Genomic DNA, 22,189 nt, shown 5'->3' on the forward strand with positions numbered 1-22,189 from the left:
AATAGGCACAAAAGTTAATAAGGGAATCAAAAGGTGTCACTACAAAAAAGAAAATCAAATGAACACAAAAGAAGGTAATAATGGAGGAAATGAGGGACATAAAAGCTTTAAGACATTTAGAAAATACCAAAGGCCATAGATGAGTCCTTCCTTATCAGTAATTACTTTTAGTATAAATAGCTAAACTCTCCAGTCAAGAGACAGAGACTGGCAGAATGAATTATAAAAGGGGGGGAAGGTAACTATATGCTATCCACAAGAGACTCATTCAAGATATAAATAGGTTAAAAATGAAAGGATAAAAGAAGATATTCCATGCAAATAGTTACAAGGAGAGCTGGGGTAGCTATACTAATATCAGATAAAACAGATTTTAAGTAATAAATGATTACAAAGAATAAAGGATATCATATAGCAATAAAAAGGTCAAGTCATCAAGAAAATAAAACAATAATAAATATATATGCACCCAAAAAAAGAACCCAAATTATATGAAGCAACATGGACACAACTGAAGGGAAAATACAGATCCATAATTAAAGAGATTTTAATGTTCCACTTTCAATAACGGATGAACAGCCAGGCAGAACACCAATAAGGAAATAGAGGGCATGATAATCACTATAAACCAAATGTATCTAGTAAACATATATAAAACACTGTATCCAACAATAACTTTTTTCTTAAGTGCATATGGAATATTACCCAGGATGTTATGCCACAAATCAAATCTCAAAAGTATAAAAAAGATTGAAATCATAAAAAGGATAATGGAATAAAACTAGAAGACAGTAAGAGAAAGAAAACTGGAATATAAATAAATATGGGCAAATTAAACATGGTTTTGAACAATAGCCAAAGAAAAAAATAAAAAAATACAGAGACAAATGAAAATACACCATATAAAAACTCATTGCATAAAGCAGAAACAGTGTTGAAAGAAATTTAGAGCTCTAAACATATACAGTGTAAAAGAATATCTCAAATCAATAATCTAATTTTGCATCTCAAGGAATTAAAAAAAAAACCAAGTTAAACAGAAAGCTACCAGAATTATGGAAATAATAAAGGCTAGTGGAGACAAAGAATAAAAAAATTAGGAAAGATCAACAAGACAAAGGGGTGGCCTTTTGAAAAGATGAAATTTACTACCTTTAGCTATACTAAGAGAAAAGACTAAAATTACTAAAATAAAAAATAAAAGTAGGGACAGAATTATCAACTTTACAAAAACAAAAAGTATTACAAGAGAATACTATGAACAGTTATACACCAATAACTTGGATAACCTAGATGAAATGGACAAATACCTAGAAACAAACCTAGAAGTACTTACCAAAACTGATCCAAAAAAACCTGAAGATCTGAACAGACTATAACTAGTAAGGAGAGTGATCAGCATTCAGAAACCTTGGGAACCTCCCCCAAACCAAAAAAATAAGGTCAGGACTAAATGGTGTCATTGGTGAATTCTACCAAACATTTAAAGAATTAACACTAATCCTTCTCAAACTATTCCCCCCAAAAAAGAAGAGGAGGGAACACTTCCTAACTCATTCTATATAATCAATACCTAAGCCAGAAAAAGACACTACAAGAAAACTACAGACCAATATCCCTTATGAATAACAATGCAAATAGCCTCAACAAAATACAAATTGAATTCAGTAGCAGCTTTTTTTTTTTTTTTAAAGATTTGTATTTATTTATTTGACAGAGAGAGAGACAGCGAGAGCGGGAATATAAGCAGGGGGAGCGGGAAAGGGAAAGCAGGCTTCCTGCCAAGCAGGGAGCCCAATGAGGAGCTGGATCCCAGAACTCTGGGATCATGACCTGAGCCAAAGGCAAACACTTGGACTGAGCCATCCAGGCGCCCTCAGCAGCAGCATAAAAGGAATACACACCTTTGTCTTGAAAAGGAAGAAATAAAATTATCTCTGTTCACAAATAACATGACGTAGAAAACCCAAAGATTATTAGCTTGAATTCAGAAAAGTTGCAGGATTCAAAAATCAACAAAGATCAGTTTCATTCCTATGTACCAACAATGAACAACCAGTAAGTAGTGAAAGAAAACAACTCCCTTTATAATAGCATCAGAAAGAATAAAATACTTAATAATAAAGTTAATTGGAGGTGAAAGACTTGTATGTTAAAAACTACAAAGCACTGCTGAAAGAAACTATCCTTTATATTTTATTATCATTAAAATAAAGATAAAAAAAGGACAAGCATTGACAAAAACACAGAGGAACCCCTGTGCATGGCTGATGAGAATATGTAAAAGGATACAGCCATTATACAAAACAATTTTGTGAGATTAAGAGTCACTTATGGTTTGTCTCCCTCCCAATCCCATCTTGTTTCATTTATTCTTCTCGTACCCACTTAAGCCCGTACCCCTGGGATAAAAATATATGTTTATAAAAAATAAAAATAAATAAAAAATAAAAAATAAAAAATTTTGTGGTTCCTCAAAAAGTTAAAACACAGAATACCATATAAGCTAGCAGTTTCATTCCTAAAGAACTGAAAATAGACACTCACACACCAGTGTCCACAGCAGCATTCTTCACAATAGTCAAAAGGTGTAAAAAAAAACCTTATATCTATCAACAGGTGACATTATACAAAATGTTGTATATACGTACAGTAAAATATTATCCAACCTCGAAAGAATGAAATCCTAAAACATGTTACAATATGGATAAACCTAGAAAACATTATGCTAAGTAATATAAGCCAGACATAAAGAATATTGTATTATTCTACTTATGTAAAGTCTAGAATAGGCAAATTTATGGAGACAGAAAATGAAAAGAGATTACCAAAAGCTGTGTAAGAGGGGAGGAGGGAAGTTATTTAATGGGTGTAGTTTCTATGTGGGAAAATGAAAAGATTTTGGAAACAGTTACTGATAACGGTTGCACAACACTGTAAATTTACTTAAAGCCACTAAATTGTACACTTTAAAACAGTTAAATAGATTCTGAATACACTTGAGGACCTGTCAATTTATGAGAAATTTGAACTAGTTTCTTAAACTACCAGGTATACATTTTTCTATCTGTCCAGCCACATGCCACCCAAACAAGTGTTAGAATTAAGACACTATAAAACATATATATATTTTTGTGTTTGTCAAAAACACTTATAACTAGGGCTAAACTCAATATTCTCAGGAGTCACACAATTTCTACTATCATTAAGACAATCATGCTGTCAGGCCTCTAGGTATCTCCAGAGAGGTACATCCATTATTTTAACAATCAAATAAGATAAATATCTCCAACCCCCATCTTATCTATATTCTTTGAGGATGGACAGACTATGTCCTTAGATGGGACTGACTTCCTCCCATGTTGCTCCTTGCTCTCCATCATCCCTCATTGTTTCATTCCTATATCCTCACATCTCTCTCCCAGGCTACTCCAAAATTTAAAATTCCTGTTTTTGTCTTTTCTTTCCAGACTTCTCACAAAAGGTCAAGGTATTTCCTCAAAGTCACCTCCTCTGATGTATGAACTATGCTATTCGCTTAGTATATGAAAATTGTTCAGTCAAGTACTTTAAACAATTCTTCCCTTTCAATGACATTAGAATTCATATACAGTGAAGACCAGAGACTTTTAATTCACTTGCTATTTACTCTAAGTGCTAAATAAAAGTTATAAATTTTAAAATATTAGCATTTAATTCAGAAAGGATTTTGTTTTAGATGCCCTCATTCTTCTCAAATCTGACAGAACACACTTCAAAATTCTTAAACCAATATACATTCATAAGGGAAACAAAAAATAGTCCTGATGTTGCCAAACCAATTGTTTAAAAAAAAAAAAAAATCTTCCTTAGCCAGTTGTAATTCCACTTAGTATGCTTAAAACAAACTACCAAATGGATACATACATAAGGACCTTCACTAGATCTTATAAAATTTTAATAAGCATTCATAATTCCTACCTTTTTTTTTATTTTAAAGGACTCTTTATTAACATATTATGTATTATTTGTTTCAGGCGTACAGGTCTGTGAATCATCAGTCTTACACAATTCACAGTACCCACCATAGCACATACCCTCCCCAATGTCCATCACCCAGCCACCCTATCCACCACTCCCCTCCCCTCCAGCAACCCTTAGTTAGTTTCCTGAGTTTAGGAGTCTCTTATGGTTTGTCTCCCTCTTGTGTCTTCCCTACCCCCCCCACAACCACCTGCCCTGCTTCTCAAATTCCTCATATCAGAGAGATCATATGATAATTCTTTCTCTGATTAACTTATTTCGCTTAGCACAATACCCTGTAATTCCATCCGCGTCGCTGAAATGGCAAGATGGGGGAGGGGGGGGTTTGATGGCTCCATAGTATTCTATTGTATACATATATACCACATCTTCTTTATCCATTCATCTGTTGACAGACACCTAGGTTCTTCCCATAGTTTGGCTATTGTGGACATTGCTGCTATAAACATTCGGGTGCATGTGCCCCTTCCACAATTTCTACCTCTTTAAAGCAGACAGACCAAATTCAAAGTAGATATGTAGTTACAGTTACAGGAAGAGGAAAAAAAAATCTACGTTATATACATTAGTTAAGAACACAGATGTGACTAGGAGTCGTGAATATGGAGTCACAAGGAGTTTCCTGCAAAAGAAAGGTGCACTCTATTATAAGAATAGAAAGCTTTGGAGCTATGTAGTCCTATTGATACCTCCTTCAATTTTCAGAAAAACCTTGGGATGGAGAAACAATCAGCCCCTATGTGGCAAGTAGCAAATGAAGAGATAAGTTTAGGGATGTCACATGTTCTCTGGCTAGGACAGAATTAGGATCTGATGCCAGCTATGTTCAATCCCAAAACTTCTGTACTCCCACAGTTAATATGCAAGATACATATATGTCAAAATAATGGATACCACTGCCATGTCTGATGAGTTTTTAGCATTAAGCCTCAACTTATGGACACCTACACATACACCCTGAAAGTTTTTACCCCAACATACCAGAGAAGAACAAAATTTGGAGATTCTCTAGCTCGGTTATATTCATATGGCAGACACATCACAAATCTAATATTGGTGAGAGAATCCCCTATATTTTGGGGTTTCTTGAAAAACTGAATACATCCTAATCCAACCTCTAGGAAACAACCAGCAATCTGAAATCCATAGCTTCTCTGGAGTTAGGCCAAACTAAACCTCAGTATTACAAACCTTGAAAGGCACATTATCTTTTGCCCCACCATAAATATGGTCAGGCATATAGACTACTGTCGAACTGTATTTTGTTGCTAATCTGTATTTTGTTATATATTTGGGGGGGTATTATTGAACAATATTTTGATTCCTGTTTCATCAGTAATCTTCAATGTGGTTCTAAATCAAAGGCTTAGTTAAAACCGTAAGTGGTATTTAAATCTGTGTTTTAAATACTTACATGGAAAATCAGTAACTATTTCAAAAAAGAAGACTATGACTTTATAAAGACTCTTTCATGTTGAAAAATGATCAGAGGGAGAAGAAATAAGAAAATGAAAGGAAAATGTTGGCTTTGCCTACCACCAATCTATTCTATAACTCATCTCAAGGTACCCATCTGAACTGACCAAAAAGTATTTAAGTAAAATCTGTTTACTAATTCACCTAATAGGTTAAAAAGAAAGCTAAGAGAATCTGTGAACTACAGACTTACGAAACACACAGAAGGGACTTTTCATCTTGCGGTCTCAACACCAAGTCATTATAAATACCAAAAAAAAAAAAAAAGAAAGGGTTTTAGTTCTGTATTATTGTTTAAAAAGCTTAAATACAAGGACAATTCATATAGCACATAGTGGTATACACACCAATGCACAATAAAATATACTTTTGTTAAAACAATCTTGGGAAGGAGGTAAAAGGACCAAAAGTGAAAAAAAGTGGAAGAAAGACAAAACCACGTAGTGAATCATGAATCCCTGAGTAACTTCATATTTTTTCTTCTCCATTTTAGAAATTAACCTTAGTTGACAAATGTCTGACTAAAACAGTGCTTACACCATCACACAGCACCATTACAACATCACACAGAGTATCATCATAAAATTTTTAATGTTTTCATACATTATTACAATGAAGGCCGTTGTTCTCAAAATTCTTAGACGTTGTTTAGCCTAATTCTCTTATAGGGGACCAAACTACTTGTCCGTAGCCAAGTTCTTTCTGAAGTAAACCAACTAACTCAGTAAAGCGCTTAAATGGGGTATAATATTAACATAATTTCTTAGAATTGCTTTACATATCAAGAATCAATAATGCCAAAGTAAATGCATTTATTTTTTTTTTTAAGATTTTATTTATTTGACAGAGAGAGAGTAATCACAAGTAGGCAGAGAGGCAGGTAAAGAAAGGAGGAAGAAGGCTCCCCGCGGAGCAGAGAGCCCAACATGGGGCTCGATCCCAGGACCCTGGGATCATGCCCCGAGCTGAAGGCAGAGGCTTCAACCCACTGAGCCACCCAGGTGCCCCAGTAAATGCATTTAGAATGGCAATATTTTAAGTTTTTTTTACATTTTAAATTATTACTATACAATAAATTTAGTGTCTATGTTTTATGCCCATTTAACGTAAGCTCTTCTGACATTTTAAAAACATCTGTTTTAAGATTTATTTGACACAAAGAAAGGGAGCATGAGGCAGGTGCAGAGAGAGAGAGAGGGAGAGAGAGAGAGAACTTAAGCAGACTGCACTGAGCACAGAGCCCAGGGCAGGGCTCAATCTCATGATCCTGATACCATGACCTAAGCTGTGCTGAAACCAAGAGTTAGTGGCTTTAACCGACAGTGCCCCCCAGGCACCCCAGGCTCTTTTAACACTTAAGCTCATAGAAACTGAAATGATGACATTTTTACTAATTATTATAAACATGCAATACTGATGAATACACATGAATTCCCATCCTTGCCTCAACTAGTTATATATCTATGTAATAGTTCAATAAAAACTTTATTCAAATATATCAGTAGACTAAATTTTAAAACTTAATAAAACCAACCTTATATTACAGAGATCTAAACGCATATGTTACCTACATTAAAAAGCATCTGGCTTAATTTCTAAGCCCATCATTCCCACAAGAATCTTTACAACAGAGCAAAAAAGAAAAAGGTAAGAGAACGGAAATAATACATGAAAATACCACCAGGCAAGTAGTTTCTAATTTAGTCAATTCACACAACACGTATTTACTGAGTATCTACTATGCAGCAAGTACTATCACAGATGCCAGAAACATTAAGGGGAGTGAAGACATCATCCTTATTTCCCTAGTAGTTACAGTCACATACAGAGAGATAACCTGATAAAGATAATCCTATTATTGACATTGACTACATAAAAACAAAGTAATATAAATGTTCTATGAAAAGGAACATAGCACTATGAAAGTATCTTATAGTAAAGGAAACTATTCCAGAATAAGGGCTCAGGGAAGACTCCAAAAAATAATAATAGAAGGGTTTCAAGATGAGAAATGAAAGCTGAGAAAAATTAAGGTGAGAGAAGTGTTAACGGGGTGAGGGGCGGGGATAAATACAGGTAAAGACCCAGTAGTGAAAGTGGGAGGGAGCACAGAACATTCAAGAAACAAAAAAGGATAGTGTGGCCAAAGGCAGAGTCCAAGAAAAGGAGTGGTATAATAAAGAGCCAAAAGAGGAGAGGGGCCAAACCATAAAGTTTAGTACATTTTAGAATTTTAGTCTTTATACTAGTCCTTACTTTGAATTGTAAAGCGAAAAATGTCTGTTTCTAATTAAGTTCTACTTTTGCAACATCTTTGTTGGTAATGGAAGTGTCACAAATTATTGTTTGAAGGATAAGCCAGAATGGTCTTTGTTGCCTGAGGCAAAAATAGGTTTCTGGTTCTTTATTTTTTTTAAAGATTGTATTTATTTATTTGACAGAAAGAGACATAGGGAGAGAGGGAGCACAAACAGGGCAAGTAGAAGAGAGAGAAGCAGGCCCCCTGCCTAGCAGGGAGTCCAACGCAAGGCTTGAACCCAGGACCCTGGGATTATGACCTGAGCTGAAGGCAGACACTTAACAACTGAGCCACCCAGGCGTCCGATTTCTGGTTTTTTAAACTAAATTTATTTAAAGATCATATTAAGGGGGGGGGGGGAATCACCACCCACTCAAAATAAAAAAGCTCTATCTAAGGGTGCCTGGGTGGCTCAGTCAGTTAAACATCTAACTCTTGATTGCCACTCAGGTCATGATCTCAGGATCCTGAGATCAAGTCCCGTGTCTGGCTCCTTGCTGAGCCTTGAGTCTGCTTGGGATTTTCTCTCTCTCCCCTTCTGCCCTTCCCCCTGCCCGTGCACACACACTCTCTCAAAGAAAATTGTAAAAAATTGAAAATATTTCTATCTAAGAAGCTAAGAAGTTTTGCTCTGAGCCGCCTTCTGCTTCTACAGACCATTCTACTTTTAAAGCATAGTGTTTAAACTAAATATAAAAAGGAATCAATATCAAAAAATTAAACAGGAAATATTCCTTTCCAATATTTATATCCCTCCTAAACTCTATCCTGTTTTAAATGCCATTTTCCTAATTCTTTAGTCATTTTAAATTGTGCTCTTCCAACTAATAACATCAAATATTTAATCAAATAAAGTTGTTAACATCATTTAAAAATCTGGGGCAGTGCCCACCTCATCATACTCACTCATTTTGTTTTTTTTAATTCCTTCTACCCTTATGGTCCCTCACCCCTCTTCATGTAATATATAGTAACATAAGTAATTATATTATTATTTCCTCATTTCCAGTGGTTAATAAAAATATTAACATTCAAAAAAGTTATTGTAAATTTACTAAGGATAAAAATACTGGACCAAGCATTTGAAAATCTGAATATATTTGAATATTTGAAAATGAATATTTGAATATTTGACCAACATCAAAATATTAAGACATACCTTTTAAAAATTATTTCTAAATATCAATAGTCAACTTGGCACACAGGTAAATTCCAGCAAAATTCAATACCCACAATGAAATAAGATCTTAGTGACTGAGAGATTGAGGAGTTTGGACTTAACTTTTTTTTTTGGTCAACTATTACCTCTTGTGGAAATCATTTAACAGAAGAAATTAATTTTTTTTCCCCTCCCTCAAGATTTTATTTATTTATTTGACAGAGAGAGACACAGCAAGGGAGGGAATACAAGCAGGGGGAGTGTGAGAGGGAGAAGCAGGCTTCTGGTCGAGGAGGGAGCCTGATGTGGGCTCAGTCCCAGCACCCTAGGATTATAACCTGAGCCACTGAAGGCAGACGCTTAATGACTGTGCCACCCAGCCCCCCAAAAAATTAGTTCTAATGAAAATGAGAGCAACTAAGTTTGAACTTCTAAGCTAATGATGCTAGTATTTTTAAAATGAAAGAAAGATTACACACATGCCTCTAGTCAACCCACAATCTCAAGATATTTCTATATACCTCAAAAAATGGAGATTCACACAAAGACTTCACAGTTCAGACCATTTCTAGTTAAGTGTTTTCAAAGGACTATAAATCAGATTGGTATATAAGATATGAAATATATCAAGATAAGAAATATGAAGTTTCCTCCTGAATGACCCATTTTAAAAAATTTGTCATACCTGAGTAAAATAATTATATATTTTTCATCTAACACATCTTCATAATTTATTATATTTCTCCTCCTTTGCTGTTCCATGTAAACATTAATAGTAATGACTCAAACATCTAAACTTACAGCTGTAGCTGTTTTCCCTGTACTAACTAGTAAGACAAAATTAGCATAAGCATAGCAGAGTTTTTGCCAATCCTTTGCTCCATCCAAAGAAAATAACAACAATGCTTCTTTCAGTGGTATTTTAGAAGAATTTTAACTTGGAAGTAGCAATGGAGAACAGAACACATACAAATTAACCCTGAGAACTTTTCGTCCCTACAAAGAAAACAATGTCATTTTTCTATCATATCCATCCATCCATCCATGTATCTATGTATCTATATTTGCTTTTCTACTATACCCTAAGACTACATTTTAGTAATTGTATCTTTTTATCTGAGAGCTATACTTTACATGCACATCCTTTGTAGACTGTTAACCATTGGGTACTCCCACTTAATATACATAGGTGGCAGGGAGAGAGAGAGAGAGATGCAAAATGATAGCCAAAAATTAAAATGAGGGGAGTCTGGAGGGCTCAGTCCATTGAGCGTCCAACTCTTTTTTTTTTTTTAAGATTTTATTTATTTATTTGAGAGAGAGAGAGTGAGAGAGAACATGAGACAAGATCAGAGGGAGAAGCAAGACTCCCCGTGGAGCTGGGGGCCTGATACGGGACTCAATCCCAGGACTCCAGAATCATGACCTGAGCTGAAGGCAGCTGTTTAAACAACTGAGCCACCCAGGTGCCTTGAGCACACAACTCGATTTCGGCTCAAGTCATTATCTCAGGATCATGAGATCTAGCCCTGCATCAGGCGTCACACTCAACATAGGGTCCACTCACAATTCTCTCTTTCCCTCTCCCTTGATCCCTCCCGCTGCTCACTCTCACACACTCTCTCTAAAATAAATTTAAAAAATTAAAAGAAAAAATGCTTTGATTACCTTTGGAAGATTTCAAGAAACCAACACAATTTAAAAACTGGTAAATAAAGGGATTCTAGCATCCATTCTGCCTTTCTGTATAAACTATATTCCATGGAAACAAAAAAAAATTGATAGGAGAAAGTTCTTTACAGCAGTCCAAATAATAAATGAAGAAGGAATGATCAAATCAGAATAAGACTCTTTTGCAACCTCTAATAAAATAATGGATCGAGGGGCGCCTGGGTGGCTCAGTGGGTTAAAGCCTCTGCCTTCGGCTCGGGTCATGATCCCAGGGTCGTGGGATCCAGCCCCGCATTGGGCTCTCTGCTCAGCAAGGAGCCTGCTTCCCCCTCTCTCTCTGTCTGCCTCTCTGCCTACTTGTGATCTCTCTCTGTCAGATAGATAATAAAATCTTTAAAAAAAAAAAATAGTAAAAAAATAAATAAATAAATAATGGATCAAAGCAATGATCATCAATGGCTGTGAAAATCATTAGGTGAAAATTTGATATGGAATTTTACAATGGATAGATTAAGCTGGCAATACTTGAACCCAGTGATCGATCAGTCTTATCAACAGAGAGGTAACCAAACATTATGCACCTTGTAAAATTATGCAAAAGAAGGTGTACCAGGGGTGCCTGCGTGCCTCAGAGGGTTAAGCATCTGCTTTCAGCAAAGGTCATGATCTCAGGTCCTGGGATCAAGCCCCACGTTGGGCTCCCTGCTTGGTGCCTCTCTCTCTGCCTGCTGCTTCTCCCTCGCCCTCTGCCTGCTGCTCCCCCTGCTTGTGCCCTCTTTCTCTGTCAAATAAATAAAATATTTTTTTAAAAAGGAGGTATAATAATCTCTGAAGTGTTCTTTAAAAAAAATTAAACCCAAGTCTGATCAAACCTCTGGATTTAACTTCCAGCTCATAAGTAACACAGTGGACAGAAGAACATGTTAAGTGACACTACAAAGATGCAGTCAGCAAAATCCAAAATGCAAAAAATTCTGTAAGACAAATAACCTACATTATTTATCAAATAAAATACAGGGGGTAGGAGAGAGGATAGAGGGAAAAGGAACTATACATTAAAAAAGACTCAGAAATATACTAAACGCAAATGTGGACCCTGTTTAGATCCTAACTCAAGCAAACCTGTATTAAAAAAGGAAAATCCTTCATGAGATGATTGTAAAAATTTTTAATACTAATTGGATATTTAATCACATTAAAATTTATTAATTTCACATGATCTGAGCATTGTGGTTATAGCAAAAAACAAAACAAAACAAAACAAAAAATGTGTCCCTAAATTTTAGAGATATATGCACACATATATTTACAGATAAAATTATTATGACAGGAATTGCTTCAAAACAATCTGGGAAAATTATTGGGAAGCACTGGTATAAATGAAATAAAATTGGCCATGTCTTTACTGTTGAAACAGGGTGACTGGCGTATAAAGATTCATTATATTACTCTATTTTTATATACGTTTTTAAATACTCATTTTAAAGTTTGGGGAAAAAAATAGAGAATTCTCCTTCATAGATGGTTAACCTCTGAGGTGTTATTATTTAACATACTAATTGTGCTCACCTACCCATGAGGCACTATTGCAGGTGTTGAGACATAGCATAAGAGACAAGCATTTTAAAATTCCCTTCAATAAAGCAACTGACAAATGAAATAATTATTAAGTAAGTGGAAGCACATAATTTCAGAGATTTGCCAAGAGCCGTTAACAAATATGAACATGAACAATAAGAAAGCAGGTTGTGGGGGCAGTTTTTTGTTTTTTGTTTGTTTTGGTAATCTCCCTACTTCCTCCTTTCTGCAGAAAAAATGATTTTGCATCTGGCAATTCTGGGCTTCCTATTTTAGAAGGCCTTAAAATCAAAATTATGACAAACACATTCCACTACTCCCTCGCTTGTTTAACTTTCTACTACAATATAATAACAAAAAGCATTTAATTAAAGTAAAGCAAAACTGAGCAAAGTAAGAAAAAAATTAAAAACAATTGCTTGAGAACTTTCCATGTAATCTAGGATATCAAGGCCAAAATGTCCCTCGATAAAAGTGTAAGTAATAAATGACAACACTTGAAATTGGAATATTGTGCAAGCCCCATAGATACTGCTCATGTCCTACAAATCAGAAACCATAGGACAAAGAATTATAGACTTCTTTTAAAACTTAGCTTGAAATCTAACACCTAAAAAATAGATATTATAAAAATCCAAACCTACTTAGATACTATACACTTATGAGCAGCAGCTTAAACATGTCAAAATAAAATACAAACTACAGTTGTCCTTTATTATTTTTTAAATTTATATTCTCAAAGAATCTTTCAAACTGTTAAAATACTAAAACTCCCTTAACTGCACACTGGATATGTAACACTGAAAGAAAGCATTTTTGAAAGATATATATTATATAAAGTAATAAATAGATATTACTTGTCAGATGATGCATCTTCTTTCATGAAAAAAGAAGCTAGCCACTAATTTCTATGTCACAACAGGGGAGCACGTAACATTAGACAGAATAAAACAGTGTTCAAAAGAAAAACAATTTTGATCATATCACCTCACTTCCCATGAAAAGTTTTCAGTTCAAAAAAGCATGAAGGAATAAAAGTGAAATACATAGAGCAGTTGTAACCAATTATAAAATTCATACTGGGAGACAGGAGTAAATACACAGCATCCTGTTAGGGAATAACAATGGTAGGTGTTATTCAATGTATTTTTCTGATTTAGGGAATGTATCTTGGTGTGTGATATCTCTGAAAACACCCAACTGTGAGTTCTTGGACAACCCAGTTAAACCCTACACTTTTATGTGTATATTCAAACAGAAGCAGCCAACATAAAGGACAACTTTATGCAGAGGTGAGCAGACCAACATAGGGCACTACAACCTGGGTATTTGTCAATTGTTTTGACAGCAACAGGAATCTACCTCTTTCTGAGAGGCAAAAATTGCTTTAAAAGAACATCAAGTATGGCATCCTTAGAAAAGTGACCAGTTCTAACAGCAACTAAGAAGAAAATCAGAAGAATGAAGTACTAGAAAAAGAGAGATTTACTAGCCATAAAAAATGGTGCTGGAGTATTTGATACCAGTGTCTTATTAAAAAAGAAGAAATAACTGAGACCCAAACATGAAAAAGGCACACGGTCTTAGATAATCAAGGCCCAAATTCCATCCTTTTGCTCTCTAGTTCTACATTCTTTTCATATTCATTTTCATTCATTTTTCATTACATAGCACTACCTTCTCTTTCAATGAATGAGGTTTTCATTAGACTGTTAGAAAACAGCTTGCATTTATTAAAAACCCTGGGCAAAGATGTTATATGTGCATGTCCCAATGAGATTGTCCAATGACCCCCTTAGAACATGTTTTCAAGCAGAACACCAAAAAAATAAAAATTCTGTCTAAAATGCAAACACTCAGGTAAATAAATGTGTGTTCTCTTCACAGACACCAAAGCCGAACTGGACTGCTGTTTCTCACAGATTTTTCCACAGAAATTCATATTAATTTTGTTCTGAACCCATAGTATCTTGTATAGTTCCATCAATCTAAGACCAGAACCTGTGAAAATAGTACATTCCAAGTCCCTTTCATAAAGTTACCTCTCTTTCTCACTTGTTAAGTATCCTAAAAAGCACCCTATTTCTTCTAAGCTTCATATCCAGACCATTAACACCAATGAGTGCTAATTCAGAGGTAAGCATAAAAATAAATTAAATAAGTAATAAAAATAAATTAAAAATAGTATATCATTTTTTTAGAATTTTTTTGTACCTTTTCAATACTTAAAATTTCATTTATATGCTAACACATATCTTCACTCAATCTAGACTCTTATTAAATCATAAAGACTTTGGAGTAAATTTTGTCAAATACTTCACATGCAAATAAATTACAACACCATACAAAATATATATTCTTCTCTAAAACTATGGGAAATGTTAGTTTTTCTCTATTCTTCCTAGGATACTTCCAACTGTATCCAATCCTTAAAATAACTTGAAGAAACTTGAAGAAATAAATGAACCTAATCAAAACAAACTCAAAGGGCCACATCATCAAAGCACCAAATCCTTAATATTATTTGCTCCAAGAACAACTACAGAATAGTTTTAAGTGTCGTAATATAAATGTGGACCACTATATCGTAACATGAATTATGTTAATATAATTTCCTAAGTTTAAATAACACACAACAGACTTAAAAACAATTAAATGACAACCAAGCAATTACTTCAAATAGCAAAAATGTCATCTCTTTACTGAATGCCAGTTATTCATTTCTATCAATAGCTGTCCTGCAGAAGTCATAAATAAATGGGAACAGTATCTCCCTGAAAAATTGTTCTGAGAAACTTACCATCATTTTGGCTCTTGCCCTTCATCTCCTCCTTCCACGATAGGATGGTGTTCAGGGGAACATAGTCCCTTATGTATTCTTTGCGTCTCTCCTCTAAGGTCATCTTCAGTAAACGTTCTTGCAAAATAAAAGCAGAATCTCCATTTGTATTTAACTTTTAAGCTCAGAAATTATTTTATAATTTAGCTATTAATCATGTAAACAAACCAAAGAACTGGTTGGATGTTGAAAAACATCAAAATGAAAATCTAATGACTCCATCTTTGAATGTTAGAAAGGGTCAAGTTAATACCACTTTACAATGGGGGATGGGGCAGAGCCTGATGAGGAAGACTCTTATGATAGCCCAAGAAATAAATGAGCTCTTTAAATCAATATATATTATCAGTCTACTATGTGCCAAGTAATATGTTTATACACTGCAGGTGCAAAGGTGATCCTTAACCTTGAGGAGTTCACAAGACAAAAGAGGAATGGATACTATACAAAATAATAGCTACATAAATAAAATACAAAATCCTAAAACAGGTATGTATAAATGCTAAGAGCACAAAAAAGGCAGCCACCACAGCATTCCCTTCATTTGAAATGCCATCAACAATAAAAAGGGACTTTCAATTTAATAATATATTTGTGGAGGTAACTAAATACTACTTTTAATATACATCTTGATAAGATTAAAATATCTTTAAAAATGCATCTTAGAATGACAATATAAAAATATTATTAAAAATGCATCTTAGAATTAAAAACAATAAGTTCTTTATAAGTGCTAGGTACTTCACACATAAAATTTCATGGAAATCATCTTTCCAACAACTCAGCAAAATTAACTGTATTATTATTCTTATTTTGTAGATAAGGAAATGAAACACATCAAAGTTCAATAGCTGTCCAAAGCAAGAAAGCTTTCCATTAAAATCCAGTCAGATATCTCCAGAAGTCAAAAACCATACCTTATATTATTAGTCACTACAATGTATTACCTTCACAGGATAAGCTCCTGAGAAGAGGTGATATGTTTCTGTTATGTCAGCTGTCATGTATCATATACTTTACCAAAGGTCTCCACAATGTAAAGAGAATGACAGTTATTCTCTCTCTGACTGTCTTTAAGCACACTACAAAAATGAATGGATTTAAGGAGAGTACCTAGCTGTAGGTATCTAACCCTCATAAAATAATCACTTTAAAAGATTCTTTCCAGGGATGCCTGGGTGGCTCAATCATTAAGCATCTGCCTTCCGTTCAGGTCATGATCCCAGGGTCCTGGGATCAAGATCTACATCTTCTCTCTCTCCCTTTGCCCCTGCTGTGCTCCCTCCCTCTCCTCTCTGTGTCTCTCTCTGTCAAATAAATAAATAAAATCTTTTAAAAAAAAAAAAAAGATTCTTTTCAGAAATAAACTGCAGAATGTATTAATTTAAGTACAATAGAACAGGAAATGGGAAGCCTACATTTTTCCCTGCTCCTAGAACTGGCTTTTCTTCAGCCACATTAGGAAGTAATAATAATAATAAAGTATTTTAACCAAACGTAATATAATCAAATCACAATACTACAGCACTCAAGGGTTAACACTGTACTGAATGTAAGATGCTTAAAGGGCATTTAAGTTGAAATCCAAGAATCTGGAAATCAGGAAAGAGATCTAGCTAGCCTAGCGATTTTGGAAATTACAACTGAAACTTCTGGTCCTAAAGGAAGTTCACAGGAAAAGGTAAGGATGTGATCAAACCTCAAAAGAAAAATTAAGGGGTAGACACAAAGAGGGGGAAAATGAAATAAAACTTAGATGTCACTGGAAGTATAAGGTGAATCAAAGTGCCAATGATGTAGAAACCAGCAGACAGAAGAGTTTTAGTAAGATGGGGATTGGAGGGATGGGATAACTGGGCAATGGACGTTAAGTAAGCCAAGTGATACAAGGAGCACTGGGTCTTATATAAGACTGATGAATCACTGAAACTGAAATAATACACTATATGTTAATTGAACTTAAAATATAAAATAAAATAAGTAGAAGAAGGGAAATATTGTCAACTGCTATAGGAAGATCAGGAAGAATAAAAAGTAATAAGCCACTGGTTTTATCAACTTGATCACCAACAGCACTAAAAAGAAAGCAAAGTGGTTAACAGAGCTGTCTGGATTCTAATCCCCAACCATACAAATCTATGTGATCTTGGGTTACCTAATCTCTTAATGTCTCAGTTTTTCTGAGGTAGGTATTATACACAATTTATAGATGAAGCAATTAAGCCAGAGAGGTTGTGTAACATACATAATGTTCTACAGCTAGTAAACGATACAGGTTAAGATTCAAATCAGACAAATCAACGCTCTTGACCCTACAGTATACTACCTCACAGAGCTGTTGTGAAAATTAAATGAGATAACCAATGTAAGATACAGTAGTCCCCCTTATCTGCAGTTCTGCTTTCCATAGTTGTAGTTACCCATAGTCAACTACAGTCAAGAAGAAGATAATCCTCTCTTTGGCATATTGTCATAGAGTCACTAGTAACCTAACACGATGTCATGTCATTCACCTCACTTCATCTCATCACACAGGTGTTTTATCATCTCACATCATCACAAAAAGGATGAGTACGGTACAATAAAATATTCTGATGTCACATTCACATAACTTTTATTACAGTATATAGTCATTATTATTCTGTTTCATTAGTTACTGCTAATACGTTACTGTGCCTAATTTATAAATTGAACTTTATCATAGGTATATGTGTATACACACATACACACACAGAAGGAGAAAAACAGCATATATAGTGTTCAGTACTATACACAGTCTTAAGCATCCACTGGGGGCCTTAGAACATATCCCCATAAATGAGGGGAGACTGTTGTACTTAGAATAGTGCTGTGCACACAAACTGGACTCAAATAGTAACTCTTTTTATATTGGTACCATCACTGTTACTACTGAGTGGATTTAGAAACATTAGTTTCACTAGAGGACAGTTGAGATCCAGGACGACTACAAGGAAACTGAGGAAAAGAAGCGAGAACAGTAACTCCATGATGAAGCCCTTTGGAAAGAAAGGTATTTTATGGTAGAGACTCAAGTATCATTATAGGCTGAGGAGGGGAACCTAAAGACATTGACAAACTAAATATATCCAAAAGGGAATAAATGATAGCAAAAAAAAAAAAAAAAAAAGGAAGGAAGGAAGGAAAAAAGAAAAGTGCTTCCATTAAGGTAAGAACAAGGCTGAGGACAAAGGACGTATAAAGAAATGGACAGAGGAAAATGCTAGGGCTGTTCATGTTAAATGACATACATTTTCTAAATGAGTTAAAAGGAAATGTCACGTTTTTAATATAGGAGGAGGGGGTCCTGATAGAATAGGAAGCTTGAAGGAAATGGTAAATTTGGAATACTCACACAAAGGAGGAAAAGGGATGACTAGCACTTTCCAAAGCACTACTACAAGAGTTCAGATCATTAATATAGACATATTGCAAGATCAGTAATTAGGTTGAAAGATATCATGAACCAACTTGTAGTTTTAGTAAATGTCATAAGGTAACATAGAAATGCAACCTGGCCTTTGTCATTCCATTTATAGAAACATTAAGTATGGACACTTAGAAAAGATACAAGATCAATAATAAGAAAATAAGGTAAAACAGAGAGGTGATTTATGTTCCAGTACTTGAAATTATAACACACATTAAGTGGTTTTAAATTAGGGCTCAAAATGATACATTAATAATGTTCATTTAACATATGTGGACTTAAGTCCTTTGTTACTTGTTTAAACAATGAAACATACTAAGGACCACAAACATCTATACAGTTACTTCAGCATTACACAAAACTTTTCCTGAAAGAATACTTCCCCTTTACAGTCAATCTGCTCTATGAACCAAGCATATAAGTAGACAGACCTACTATTAGATGGCATACTGAGATAAAGTGTGTTTACAGAATGCCAGACATTTTAATGAGGAGGATAAGCCTTCCTTCAGACTTAAATAACAGCTGCAAAAATACAGTAAAATCCTCACCAGTGCAATGAAAGAAAAAAGGTCATGCATCCCATCAGCTTCTTTAATACTAACCACTGTATTAGAAATCCTTAGTTCTCTCTTGATGGTACAATACATACTTTTTAATATTAAATGTTCAAAATAGACATCCTGATACACTGAGACATACACTAAAGTCTTCAAATCACAGTTTAAGTTTTTCCTTCACCATTAAACTCCATGCAAAAATAGGTTAGTTTTAGACAAGACATATTTAATTTGTTAAATACCCTCTTTAATTGTGCACTTGCTTCTTTACTTGAAAAAAATTAATTTGGTTATGTTTTCCCCTATTGTTAGAAGCAAAATATCAAAAACTCAAGACATTTAAGATTCTAAAATGCCTGCTTGACACAGTCCAAATGTGTAGATGTTAAATGAAGGACCATTATAACATTGTCACTTTAGGAACATTATAACAGAAAAATACTTCTTAAGCAATTACCATAATTTCATCAGTGAATCAGATATTGAAAACAATCTTGATTTCCATTATTTTTGCCTTCTTATCAATACAAAACTAACATTTCAAGACCATCAACAAAAATGGGCATAGAGGATCTTTCAATGCTTACAAGGAAAATTGTTGGAAAAAAAAATTGGAAATGTGCTGAAACTAAAGTAACTGACACTGCAAAAACAAAGATTATTTGACACTACTTTATATATAGCAGGCTATTATTCTCAACAGAATTTTTAGTTCGATATAAGCCCCTAATCATTAAGACATAATTAAATGACATACAACCTAATCTTTCAATATTTTAAAAGCCGTTTTAGTTCTTCCCAGGAGTTAATTTGAAAAAATAAAACCCCCTCCCCATCCCTTTCCTTCTGCATCGAAGTGGGCCCTATATAAAGGATTATTTTCCCCATACATTCTCTTTCTTATGTCCACTGTTTGGCCTTAGTGTTTATAAAGGCCAGGACTTGTGAAAAGAATCTACAGGTTTTAAAGAGCTATTATCAAGGAAATCAACTCTCAACCTAGTCACCCCATTATCCTTCTAAGATGAAGGAAATAGGATACTTCGGAGAGATCTGCACTACCCTCACCCGACTTCACTCTGGATACACAGGTTTAGTCTATGTTAGCAGTAGCAATGCAAGTATCTGCTACACTTCTGTAAAAAAACTAAAGAATAGAAAAGTGTGAAAAGCATGAAAGAAAAAACGCCAGAGACTAAAGTTTTATGTCGGAATATTATCTAACTATAATGCCAGAGAAAAAGGTTGGGGGGGGGGGGAGAAAACAGGATTGGATGGTACACTTCTGTGTCTTCTTACAGGAATCAGTGCCACCGTCAATCTAGCTGATCTGGATAACCTTTTATATGTACAAATTTCAGGGGTAGATGCATTCAGAGAGAGTGATATCGGCTTCACGATCTTACACTGAGCAACTTCTGGTTACAAAAGGGCATGAAATACACAGAAACACACTGCAGAGAAAAGCCCCTTCAGACTTCGCTGAAAGCACTGATCCTCACGGACAAGACGCCCGTATTCAGTTTCCCTTCGAGTTCCAGGTTTCAAAAGTCACACTGCGGCGCAGAAGGGGCCTAGAGAAGGGGTAAACGCCCGAAGGTGCGGACACTCTGCCAGTTGGGGGGTGGGGGACAGAGGGGAGGAGTGAACGGATGAGGGTCAGCTTGGCGCGGAGGCGCAGCTGCAGCCCGTGTGCCCGCCGGCGGGCACGTGTCCCTGGGACAACCTGGCCGGGAGTCCGAAAGTCCCAGATGGGGTCCGGGGAGAGGGTGGGGGACCTGGGCAAGTTGTGCCGCGCCCGAGAACTGACGCGCGGGGATCCAAGCCACCAGCCAGGCTAAGGCAGCCCCGCATGGGGAGAAGGTGACCGGGCGCGGCAGGCAGCAGAGGGGCGTGCGCCCACACGTGCGCGAGCTGCAGGTGCCCGGGGGCGGCGCGTGCACGCTGGTGTGCGCGCGCGTGTGCGCGTGTGTACACACGGACTCGCGAGGGAGGCGGCACCGGCCGGGCGGGCGCGAGGCGGGAGCTCGGGCGGAGGGCGCCGCGGCACACACAGCCCTGACCCCCGCCCCCACCCGACCCCCACCCCCCGCACCCCCAGGACTCGACGGGCCAGTTACCTTTCTCCTCTCTCCACACCTTTTTCTTCTTGTTGCTGGGGTACATGTTGCCGTGGGGGTGGCTGGCTTTAAGCTGCAAGTTCCCCAGGCTCACGGGCAAACAGGGTGTGTGTGGAGTGGGAGGGGTGGGAGGGGGCACTCGGGAGGAAAAAAGTGCAAGAGGCTCCGGGTCCCGCGCCACTCGCCAATCGCCGCCCTCTTCTCTCAGCCCGCGCTCGGCTTCGGTTCCCACCCGCCTCAGCCCCGCGGCCGCCGCCACAGCAGCACCTCAGAGCCTGTCAACTAGGTCACGCCTCGCGCTAACCTAACACCCGCGCAGGCCCCGCCTCCCAGCCGCTAGCCAGCGATGCCTCCCATTGGCTGCAACGTCCGCCGCTCTCCGCGTTCCAGTCACCGCGCGCCCCTACTTCGGCCCCAGGACGCACGCGCAGGCGCAGGCTCGGGCCAGACGCCGAGGACGTTGGGGAGCTGGAGGGGGCGGAGCCAGGGCGCGAGGGGGCTGGAGATGGCCTCGCGTTGGGGGGGCGGGGCGTGGAGCGGACCCTGGGAGGAGCGTGAGGTTGCGGGAGCTTCCCCCGGCTTCTCAGCGCTCGAGAACCTGAGGGCGTGGCCTATAGGGCCAGGTGCGCTAGGTATCTGGGGAGTCAGCCGTAGAAAGCTGCCTCTGGACCTGGAGGATATGAAAATGGGAGGAGAATTCAGTCAACGCGAATTGTCCACGTTTATTCTAACTGACCCGTCTGGATGGATTTTACCAGATAATCTGAAGCTCTCCTCTTGCTGAGTAAATATAACCCGAAGAAGTGAGAGGACTGGGAAATACTTCCGCACCATACAATCAGCTCCTCAACCTTGTAAAAATTACAGTCTTCGCTGGAGTGTGGTGAAGTTTAGAACGAGCAAAGATAGACTGGTCTAAACCAGGGTTTTAGGAACTTAGCAGTGGGCAACCAAAATGTTATATTGGAAACAAAAACTTACATCAAAGCAAATTCAAGTGGGTGTCAACCAGAGCC

The 22,189-nt window shown here is 36.8% G+C and overlaps 1 protein-coding gene across 1 annotated transcript in view; it reads right to left on the minus strand.

The window, feature by feature from the left end:
* Positions 1 to 21,586, minus strand: part of MACROD2 (mono-ADP ribosylhydrolase 2) — a 1,932,176-nt gene extending 1,910,590 nt beyond the window's left edge. Inside the window, exons 1-2 of the mRNA XM_059406514.1 lie at positions 21,174 to 21,586; positions 15,007 to 15,123 (exon numbers count right to left, since the gene is read on the minus strand). Of these exons, the coding sequence (XP_059262497.1) occupies positions 15,007 to 15,123; positions 21,174 to 21,219 (163 nt within the window). The 5' untranslated portion in view covers positions 21,220 to 21,586. The remainder of the gene's footprint in view (positions 1 to 15,006; positions 15,124 to 21,173) is intronic.
* Between the last annotated feature and the right edge of the window lie 603 nt (positions 21,587 to 22,189).

The sequence above is a fragment of the Mustela nigripes genome, chromosome 7, assembly GCF_022355385.1.
Source record: "Mustela nigripes isolate SB6536 chromosome 7, MUSNIG.SB6536, whole genome shotgun sequence".
In the NCBI taxonomy this organism is placed as follows: domain Eukaryota; kingdom Metazoa; phylum Chordata; class Mammalia; order Carnivora; family Mustelidae; genus Mustela; species Mustela nigripes.